The 11363-nt window shown below is 49.4% G+C and overlaps 1 protein-coding gene across 1 annotated transcript in view; it reads left to right on the forward strand.

Moving 5' to 3' along the window:
- NOG (noggin) overlaps window positions 1-9932 on the forward strand; it is a 228734-nt gene extending 218802 nt beyond the window's left edge. Inside the window, exon 2 of the mRNA XM_082212892.1 lies at window positions 7915-9932. Coding sequence (XP_082069018.1) covers window positions 8641-9315 — 675 coding nt within the window. The 5' untranslated portion in view covers window positions 7915-8640 and the 3' untranslated portion in view covers window positions 9316-9932. The remainder of the gene's footprint in view (window positions 1-7914) is intronic.
- Window positions 9933-11363: the final 1431 nt, after the last annotated feature.

Below are 11363 nucleotides of genomic sequence, written 5' to 3' on the forward strand. Positions count from 1 at the left end.
GCATAACTCCATGCTGTCCAATATTTCCCAATGAAAATAGGAACGTCCTAAGGAAAAGCGGGACATTCCAGGATCAAATCAGAAACTGGGGTGGATTATTTAAATCTGGTACTGTCTCTGGAAAATAGGGACACTTGGGGGATCTGCAAAACTTGAAGGCGTACAGGCTCCCTACCCTTGATTTATTATTTCATTTTTTCCTGAGCATTTTTAAAAATAGTTTAGATTTGTTAATTACATTATTTTCTCTTTATTAAAAACAAAGAGGGTGATTTTGGAAGGGTTGAATAAAATATTATTGATGGCTGAGCCAAAAAATTTTCACTGAGATCCTATTTAGCATGCTGTTGCTTTCTGTCACATCTAGAATCTAGAACTTGAGCATTGAAATAAAAGGAGACAGAGAGCTCATTTAAAACATTTTTCTCCTTGTAGCTTCCCTACAACCTCGAAGCAATTTTCAACTCCAAAGGGAAGTGAGTGGAAATATTAACCAGGCATACTTAATCACTCTAGCAGTTGAAATAATATCTGATATACTTGAACGAGCATACCTAGATACTTAGGTTTATTGATACGAGTGAGTGTGCGTGCAATGGAGGTCCTTGACTCAAAACATGATTCACCCGTATCAGTTGCAACTTGCATACTTGTAAATAATTCGTTACAAGCGGAACTGGCTGATTTTTAAAGAGAGACCTGGATAAAGTTCCCATATTTCACAGAGCCACAGAAATATTAACCAAGGGGTAGCTGCTATGATCATGCTGACCGATTCTTTTGATATAACCCAGGACTCTGAATTTTCACCTAGAACTCCTTGGATCAAACCCATAACATCTGGATGAGTCAGAGTCCCTTTAAAAAAAGGAGAAACACATCTGTTCTTAATTTTGATTAAAGACTGGAGAACTCATCATGGCCGTAGGTAGGTGGGTTAATTCTTGAAAATATAATTACAATGCAAGTAAGGGGACGAGAGAGAGGAAGAGAGAATAGAGAGAGATCACAGGGAATATTACAAAACTAGCACTCTTTTTTCCAAAATAGAAACATGCTCATGGATTCAGCGGCTCCTAAATCAAGAGACTGGTGTAGAGTACTCTAGTAAAACACTTAAGGCCAGTGGCGTAGCGTGGGTTGTCAAGCACCCGGGGCAAGGCAAGTAATTTGCGCCCCCTAACCCGTGGATTTTAGCACTTGAGTCTCTTCCGTGCCCCCCCCCCGAGATGTTGCGCCCGGTGCGGCTGGCCCCCCCTGCACCCTCCATGCTACGCCACTGCTTAAGGCCATGATATACCTCTACGAAGAGCACTATTAACTTCAGTGATTTTCGGAGCCGAGAAGAGGGCACTGAAAGGATAACCTATCAAGCAAGGTCCTATTTAAGCAAAGTACTTAAGTACTGATTTACTTCAAGAGATGCTTGAAATTAATCACGCATGCAGTCTTCATTGAAGGCGGTGGTGGGTCTGCTATTAAACTTTAATAGAAGTCTAGTACTGAGCCACACACATTCTGCTGGCTAAATTAAATGTGCCGACTGAGTGCAAAGTGCATCCACATTCTCGGATATTTCTTGCGAAATGTTTGTAAATGTGGAAACAGTCACTTTATCAAATTTGAAGCTGAAACACAGACATGTTCTCCCTTACCAGGAAAGTACCGTATTTTTCGCGCCATAAGACGCACCTGACCATAAGACGCACCTAGTTTTTAGAGGAGGAAAACAAGGGGAAAAAAATTCTGAACGAAGCAGTGGATGTATGATTTTTGTGCTTTATGCTGTGACCACAGACATGTGATCTGATGGTGAATTTGGGGTGACCCAATGCAAAAACCCTGAGGACCCATGTGGATCCGTGCTTTGTAACCACATTTTTGCACCATTGCGGCCCCAGGAAACAGTGGGTGGGTGATATTTTGGGTGCAGGTTGTAGCCATGGACATGCTATGTGATCTGATGGTGAATTTGGGGTGACCTAATGTAAAAATCCTGAGGATCCATGGGCTTTTACCTCCCCCCTCCCAGGCAGCCTCCGCTAGTTCCTTATCCCTCTTCTGATCCCACTGATCAGCTGTTTCCTTTCAACACACCCTTCCCTCTTGTTTGCCTTAGTGTAGTATATTTTCCTTAGCTGGAGCATTTTTTTGCTCCTCCTTTTCTTATAATTTCTCTCCTTATTGCTTTAGTCTTCCTGTCCCCCCCCCCCATTTGCAAGTTTGCTGTCCCCCCCCAGGCAGCCTCCTTTATCTCTAGCGTCCCTTATCTCGCTCCCCGATCACAAACGATCAGCGGCTTTGTTTCAACACCCACTTCCCTCTTTAAAAAAAAAAAAAAGCATGATCTGCTTTTTGCCCCTGGGCAATTCAGCTCCAGAGCCAGTGTGGTGTAGTGGTTATGAGTGGTAGTCACGTAATCTGGGGAACCGGGTTCGTGTCTCCGCTCCTCCACATGCAGCTGCTGGGTGACCTTGGGCCAGTCACACTTCTTTGAAGTCTCTCAGCCCCACTCACCTCACAGAGTGTTTGTTGTGGGGGAGGAAGGGAAAGGAGAATGTTAGCCGCTTTGAGACTCCTTAAAGGGAGTGAAAGGCGAGATATCAAATCCAAACTCTTCTTCTTCTCCAGGGACCACACATTCGCTCCATAAGATGCACAGACATTTCCCCTTACTTTTTAGGAAGAAAAAAGTGCGTCTTATGGAGCAAAAAATATGGTATGTTTTGGACAGAGAATGTAGCAGAGTCGGTAGGTGGGGAGGGGGTGTTCAGAAGGCATCTTTCAGGGCAAGAGGAGGGGACCCCTGATTGGTTCTTTTGTTTCCGTTCTGGTGGTTTTAGATATGCATAGATACCTGGTATCCTCGTCTGATAAGAACATAAGAATAGCTACTGGATCAGGCCAATGGCCAATCTAGTCCAGCATCCTGTTCTCACAGTTGCCTGTGATAAAATTGCATCTATGGTGCACCAAGGTTTCCTGCACTGACCTGCCATAATGAATTGATCTTGCCCCATACTGGAGCAGGAAGCCCCTTGCATTGCCGACTTTGAAGACAGAAGTTTGGAAGAGAGATCCTTATTCTCTCGTAGCAGAGTTAAGCACAATTGTGACTGCTCCAAACACATTAAAACTTGGTTAAATTTACATCTGCCCTCGTCCACCTTTAAACAAATTTTCCCCTTGAAAATACTTAGGCTAGAATAAATCACAGACACTTAGTTTTGCAAATAAGTGAATGTTTTACTCACAGAGTTTCAGAAATTACAGCAAACAAGTCTCCATCCATTGACAGTAAAAATAAAGAAGAAAAGGGTTCCAAGTGACTTAAAAAGAAAAGAATTTGGTTTCCTTACTAAAAGACTCATGCAATATTCGGTTTAGCAGAGATGCAGTCTGTAAAAATCTTCTTTTAAAGAGATTTTCCATTCAGCTGGTTTTTCTTGCACCTGAGAGGCAAGATGCATGGCTTCATTCTTCGAGGAAGGCAGCAAAGAAGAGAGAAAAGGGAGAAGCAATGGTTGCTAGGAGCCTCCTAAGTCACACCCAGTGACAACTTGAGCTCAGGGCTCAGGTTAACCCTTTCATGCATGCAAGCATGCGTCAGTAACTGTATATTATAACAGCAGAAACCTCCAGAACCTGCCACTGCCCATTAAGTCTGAAGTTGCAAGAGGTCTTCAGAATTCGAAGCAGTTTCGAGTACAGGACTTGAGAGTTCACAGGAGGGTATCCAACTGATGACAATGGAATTTCCTGGCCTTTAATGGAACAGAACTAGATGACTTAACCCAATCACAGTCCCAGGTGCCTTTTCTGAATGTGTCACGTGCTTTGCCCCTAGAATGTATGAGTATTATTCACAGTTAACCGTCCCATTAGCTAGAAGAGATGGAGAACTTTCAGTCCTCCAGATGTTGTTATCGACTCCAGCTCCCATCAGCCCCAGGCACTGTGGCCAACAGCTAGGCATGTTGGGAGTTGTAGTCCAACAACATCCAGAGGGCCACGAGTTTGTCATCCCTGGTGTAACGGGACCAGGGGCATTGCTAGGTATGTATACTCAGGATACAGAATTATTATAGAGTGCCTCTGGGAAGTTTAAAATAGTGGGATAGTTTATGGAGCACCCAGCCACCCTGTGTGCAAAGTTGTTTCTATAGAATTATGCTTAAAAATGGAGGAGAGGAGCAGGAGATATGGGGCCTGGGACAACCGATCTAGGATTCATCTCATCTGGACAATCCCTAAAAACATCTCTAGAAGCAACATTGCCTCCCGTGTCCTGTTCTGGCAAGAGAAAGGTCTTCAAGATGCTGCTGGCTTCCTACAGAGCAGGGTTTCCTCCCAAATATTACTGCCCAGCTGACCTGGAAAGCAGATATCATGGTTCAAACTCTCCTACCCTCTTAAGAAGGGACGCGGGTGGCGCTGTGGGTTAAACCACAGAGCCTAGGACTTGCCGATCAGAAGGTCGGCGGTTTGAATCCCTGCGACGGGGTGAGCTCCCATTGCTTGGTCCCTGCTCCTGCCAACCTAGCAGTTCGAAAGCACATCAAAGTGCAAGTAGATACATAGGTACCACTCCAGCGGGAAGGTAAACGGCGTTTCCGTGCACTGCTCTGGTTCGCCAGAAGCGGCTTAGTCATGCTGGCCACATGACCCGGAAGCTGTATGCCGGCTCCCTCGGCCAATAAAGCGAGATGAGTGCCGCAACCCCAGAGTCGGTCACGACTGGACCTAATGGTCAGGGGTCCCTTTACCCTTTACCTTACCCTCTTAAGAATAAGGCAGAACAGGTTTTAATGGCAGAGGTGAAGACGTCTCTCTCCCATGCACATATATTTGCATTTCTCCAAAGAGGTAAGGAAACTGTGTCAGGTGTTATGCTGTTTTATCTACACAATAATATTGGAGGAGGTTTTTTTAACAGTAACCTGCCCAAAGCCGCTCAGATGAGCTTTATAGCTGAACAAGGATGTGAGCCTGGCCATGCCCTCATCTAAATTCAATTGTGCGCTCCTCCTGACATTTATTTATTCATGTGGCACCGTCAAGGTGCATGGTGCTATACAGAATGAAAGAAGACAGGAGTTTACAATCAAAACTGACATCACATCCACAACCATGCATTCAGAGCATGTTGGCTTCCCTCCCAAAGATTCCTGGGAACTGCTAATAGTAGCTCTGTGAAGGATCAAACTACAGTTCCCAGGATTATTTAAGGGGAAGCCACATGCTTTGAATGCATAGTTGTGGAAAACAGGGAAAAGAACAAAAGAACAGGAAGGAAGCAGAGCCAGGAGAAAATGGGGAGCAATTGTTTCAAGCCCTAATCACATTTTCTTAAAATGGTTCTGTGGAGGGATGAGGATGCATGCACTTTCCACACAGCTTTCCACCTTTCCACCTCGAGCAAGGAGGCCTGAAGGAGCTGGCAAGGGCTTGAGACTTACCCATGCCTGGGCAACTCCCAGTCATAGAATTATAGACTTGTAGAGTTGGAAGGGACCACGAGGGTCATCTAGCCCAACCCGCTGCAATTTCAGGAATCTTTTGTCCTCAACCTCATGCTCTACCCACTGAGCCATCCCATATGTTTGTGAGCAGGGCTGCAACGGCATCCGACTCCTGAGTCCAGTGGCATGCAGTTCCACATGCAATCAATGGGTGCACATTAAGAGGCCCCAAGCAGCACTTCCACTGCAGGATAGGACAGTGGTTTGGACGTAAGAGCCAACTCCTATGGGCCAATGTCCCTTCACGGCCTCCACCCAATTAATAATAATAATAATAATAATAATAATAATATTTATACCCCACCCATCTGGCTGGGTTTCCCCAGTCACTCTGGGCGGCTTCCAACAAAATTTTAAAATACGGTGGTCTCTTAAACATTAAAAGCTTCCCTAAACAGGGCTGCCTTCAGATTTCTTCTAAAAGTCTGGTAGCTGTTCTTCTCTTTGACATCTGGTGGGAGGGCGTTCTACAGGGCGGGTGCCACTACCAAGAAGGCCCTCTGCCTGGTTCCCTGTAACCTCACTTCTCGCAGTGAGGGAACCACCAGAAGGCCCTTGGAGCTGGACCTCAGTGAATGACGGGGGTGGAGACCCTCCTTCAGGTATACAGGGCTGAGGCCATTTAGGGCTTTAAAGGTCAGCACCAACACTTTGAATTGTCCTCGGAAATGTACTGGGAGCCAATGTAGGTCTTTCAAGACCAGTGTTATGTGGTCTCAGCGGCCGCTCCCAGTCACCAGTCTAACTGCCGCAATTGAAGGGAGCAGGAGACTGCAAAGTTGATGGAAAGTGCCATTCAAATGGCATGTGTAAGCCAAGTCTCTGATTCTGTGGAGCAGGGCTTACCTGCCCCCCCGCCATATTTTATTCAAGTTGGCACCCCTGGGTGGGTAATTTTGCGTGCCCCAGCATGGCAGTGATCAGAGGAAGGATTGTTGTTGTTTAGTCGTTAAGTCATGTCTGATTCTTCGTGACCCCATGGACCAGAGCACGCCAGGCACTCCCGTCTTCCACTGCCTCCCGCAGTTTGGTCAAACTCATGCTGGTAGCTTTGAGAACACTGTCCAACCATCTCGTCCTCTGTCGTCCCCTTCTCCTTGTGCCCTCCATCTTTCCCAACATCAGGGTCTTTTCCAGGGAGTTTTCTCTTCTCATGAGGTGGCCAAAGTATTGGAGCCTCAGCTTCAGGATCTGTCAGATCTGTCAGAGGAAGATCAGGATCTGTCAGAGGAAGAATAGGACTTGACAAAGGCTCCCTTCCCCTGCCAACAGGAGTGAAAGCTTGGCCCCACGACTGTGGGTGCCCGCGGCTTTGGGTGTCATGCAGCGTGCATGGCCCTGCCACCAAAAATTGTCTGGGTGTCTGGGTCCCTTCATGGGAAATTCTGTGGGCGCTCTCAGGCACCCGGGACCCCAAGCAGCCAGCTCCTATGCCCACCAACACACATACATTGCATTGCCTAAATTTGGACATAACTTTTGGAAAAGGAGGAAGCCAGCAAAACATTGGAAAGAACCGCCTATGGAAATTAAGAGTTCTTCTTCCTTTGAAGCCTTGGAAGTAAGATGCCTGCGATGTGTTGCTGCCGGGGGTGGGATTCTCTATTTCTTGGATATCATCGCTGCCCTTTGAAGAAAATAAGAAGACAGAAAACGAGGAGGTGCAAGCCTGATGGGAGAGCTACGTCCAGACCTCCCGACAGTGTTTGTGTAACAACCACGCTTCTCTCGCACGCCTGGACTATTTCAAGAAGTTACCTGAGGGAGAAGGGACAGCAGCCGCCGGGTCCTGAAGTTAATCCCAGCAGAGGGCGCCCTCTCCTCCAGCTTGGATTAGCATTAGGCAGCAATTTCACGCTCGGAGAGAGGAGGCGTCTGCAGAGAACTTCTCGGGCTGGACGCCAACAAACGCGCTTAGGAATTACATCACGGGCTCGCGTTTGTGTGCGTGTGTGTGTGTAGTAGCGGCGCAAATAAATGCAGCCGCCGCGACCAGGTACTGGGGCAATAAGTGGGGGAAGGCAAGGGGAGGGGAAAGAGCTTGGAGGCGGAGGAAGGAAAGTGAAAGGAGCCAGTGAGAGCGCGCAGAGGCGCACATGGAGAGGCTAGGTGCCGTGCAAGGTTGCAGAGCTCTCCTGCTGCTGGCACGGAACTCCAGCTCGAGGAGCTTGGTCTGAAAGCTGCCTGCCACCCACCTACAACAGAGCCAGGCGGAGGGGCAGGAGAAGGAGCAGCAGCAGCGAGCGAGGAAGTTGCCCGACCTCGTGGATTGCAGCGGTGCGCTTGCTTGCCTTGCAGGCTGCAGGAAGGCGAAAGACGCGCGCGCGCGCTGCAGAGCATCCTCTCCCAGCCACGCTTCGGCAGCGGCACGTTTGCAGCGGAGCGCAGAGAGACAGAGAGACACTCGGCGCCTTGGCCTCGCTTTGGTGGACGGCTCGGCGTGGTCCGGCCAGAGGTTTGCAACAGGAGCTGCTCCCGGCAGGACTTTGGCTTTCGTGGAGGGATCGCCGCCCCCTCCTCTCCAATCTGTCCTCTGCTTCTTTTTCTTCTTCTTTTAAAGGAGAGAGGTGCCGGAAAAGAGCGAGTCGGTGGTTTCCATAGTGATGGAGGAGCACGGGCAGGAAATTTAAAGGCGCTGGATCCTCGCGAAGCAGACAAGCTGGTGCCAACGTGCGTGGCGGCGGCTGCTGTTGCGGCGGCGGCTGCTTTTGCAGGCTTTTGCAAAGAGAAACGCGAGCCGGAGGGGAAGTTTGCAGAAGAAGCTTTTGCTGAGTGACACCGCGCAACCAACTCGGGAGCCAGAGGAACAATTGCACTCGAGCCGGACGAGGCGTCAGGTCTCCGGAACGCGACGGTTTGCTTTGGCTTGGTGGCGTGTGCTTTTCTTATTTATTTTATTTTCCCCCTCCCCTCTTTTTGCATATACTCACCCGAGGCGTTTGCACGCGCCGAATTGCTCCGCGGGACTGAGCGTGGCGCATCCCCTACTTCTTTCCCACGACGGCTTGCTCGGATCCTCGCGCCGTCCCTTGCGCGCTTCTCCCGATGCCGTTTTTGCTGGGCCTGGCCGCCCGGTGAGCCTCCCTCATTCCCTTTCGTACCCCCCACCCCGTCGAGGATGGATCATTCCCAGTGGCTCGTGACTATTTACGCCTTGGTCGTTCTCCTGGGGCTCCGTCTGGAGCGAGGCGCTTGCCAGCACTACCTGCACATCCGCCCTGCGCCCAGCGACAACTTGCCCCTGGTGGATCTAATCGAGCACCCGGACCCTATCTTCGACCCCAAGGAGAAGGACCTCAACGACACGCTCCTGCGCAACCTCCTGGGCACCCACTTCGACGCCAACTTCATGGCGGTCTCCCTGGCCGACGATCGCCTGGGAGGGGACGACCTAGCCGAGCTGGACCTGCTGCTGAGGCAGAGGCCGTCGGGGGCCATGCCCAGCGAGATCAAGAGCCTGGAGTTTTACGACGGGGGCCTGCAGGCCAGCAAGAAGCACCGGCTGAGCAAGAAGCTTCGCCGGAAGCTGCAGCTGTGGCTGTGGTCGCAGACCTTCTGCCCGGTCCTCTACACGTGGAACGACCTGGGCAGTCGCTTCTGGCCCCGCTACGTCAAAGTGGGCAGCTGCTTCAGCAAAAGGTCGTGCTCCGTCCCCGAAGGGATGGTCTGCAAGCCGGCCAAGTCGGTGCATCTGACCATCTTGAGGTGGAGGTGCCAGCGCCGGGGCGGGCAGCGCTGCACGTGGATCCCCATCCAATACCCCATCATCGCCGAGTGCAAATGTTCCTGCTAGTGGACGTGGGGGGGACCGGGAAGGGAGCTGCCTGCGCGGTGCACTTAATTCCCATCCTCACCCCTTAAAAAAAACACTGCAAAGATCGTGCCAGCCACCCACCCCCTCTCAAATCTCTTGATCTGTTTCTCTACCCCCACAAAAAATACAAAACTAAAACCGGACTGCGGTAGTGGACTTTGGAAAAGCTCCAAAACTACGGACAGCTCTTCGGCCTCCCGGTTCAAAACGTTGCACTGCACTGCAAAGTGTAGGGGAATGTAACTTTGTTATGTCTGCGAGCGTGTGTCTGTGTGTGAAAGAGAGAGTCGTGCAGAGGTGACAGAAAGTGCGCGCGTGTGGCTATATAAATAGAGGCACCCTCCCCGTTTGAAATCTCCTGTTTAAAAAGGTCAGTGTTACAACGTGGAGTAAACACCCTCGTCTACTGTATTGTTAAAGCGTCTCCTCATTGATCGCCGCTTTAAGGTATTTTGGCTCCCTCTCCCCTCCTTTTAATTTATATTCCAGAGAAAAATATTAGGGGAATTTAAGAACCTAAACAAACAAACAAGCCCCCATCTGCCCCACTCCCTAAAAAAAACAACTTCGCTTTTTTGCGAAGGTTTTTTTTTTTTTTAAGAAACGTGAACTTTTGGTAAGAAAAGAAACATATATATATATATAAATATATATAAGATATTTTCCATTCTTCGGAAAATGTATGTGTGCGTTGCGTGTGGATTTTTTTTTATGGACTTCAAGATATTATTATTGTTATTGTTATTATAATAAAAAGCTTAGGACACGGTGTTACTGTATATAGTGAACTTTTTTTTGCTGTTGGAATGTCTTTAACCCTCTGTAAATGGAAGAGAGTCTGCTATTTATTCTTTATATTCGTTCCCTTGTAGTCAAAAAAGTTCAGTTCAGAATTAAAATCAACCACTAAAACACGGAGCCCTGTGGATTCTCTTCGGTGTTGGGCTGGGAGGCTAAGGTCAGAGGCGTTGGGTTGTGTTAAAGGGAGCTTGCTGTACCTTATTAATACACTTAATTTGCACCCCGCCTTTCCTTCAAGGAGCCCCAGGCGGCATCCGTGGTTCTCCCCTCCCCATTCCATCCCCCCAACAACCCTGCGAGGTAAAGGGTCCATTAGGTCCAGTCGTGGCCGACTCTGGGGTTGTGGCGCTCATCTCGCTTTATTGGCCGAGGGAGCTGGCGTACAGTTTCCGGGTCATGTGGCCAGCATGACTAAGCCGCTTCTGGCGAACCAGAGCAGCACACGGAAACGCCGTTTACCTTCCCGCCGGAGCGGTACCTATTTATCTACTTGCACTTTGACGTGCTTTCAAACTGCTAGGTTGGCAGGAGCAGGGACCGAGCAACGGGAGCTCACCCCGTCGCGGGGATTCGAACCGCCGACCTCCTGATCGGCAAGTCCTAGGCTCTGTGGTTTAACCCACAGCGCCACCTGCGCCCCTGCGAGGTAGGTCAGACCAAAAGAAGATGGCTGGCCTGAAGGCTGCCCAAGATGTTTCATGGATGAGCATGAATTTGAACCTGAGTTCCCAGGCTCTAACCACTGTGCTTCATTGCCTCTCTTTGACTACTTTCTGCATTTGGGGCAGGAATGCTGATGGAGGCAAAACACTCCTTTTTCTTTTAACAGTACCACATCTAGGTTTGCTGGGAAGGAAGGCCCTCCCACGTTCAGGTCTCCCCCCCCCCCAAAAAAAAAAAGTGTGCATAAAACTGGAGCACGGTTCCTGGGGAGATCTAGCTCTTTCCTTCCTTTCTGTCCCCCCCCCCCCTTTAAGGGAGTGTTAAAACCTGGAGGAGAGCCGGCGGGACCGGTTGATGGTTTTGCTTTGTAATGCTGCTTGCGCTATTGGCTGTCACCCATCCTGGAAGGCACAAGGCAGAGACGCCTCGAGCGGGGGGTGGGGTGGGAGAGAGAGAGAGAGAGCAGCTCAGCGGTTACCGCTTTGACATCTCATTTACAAGGAGCCACGTGTCTCTGACACCTCCCATTGTGGTCGAGCCCAGAGGAAACCTGAGCCTCGACG

Source organism: Podarcis vaucheri, assembly GCF_965113315.1.
Source record: "Podarcis vaucheri genome assembly, chromosome: 2".
Taxonomy (NCBI): Eukaryota; Metazoa; Chordata; class Lepidosauria; order Squamata; family Lacertidae; genus Podarcis; species Podarcis vaucheri.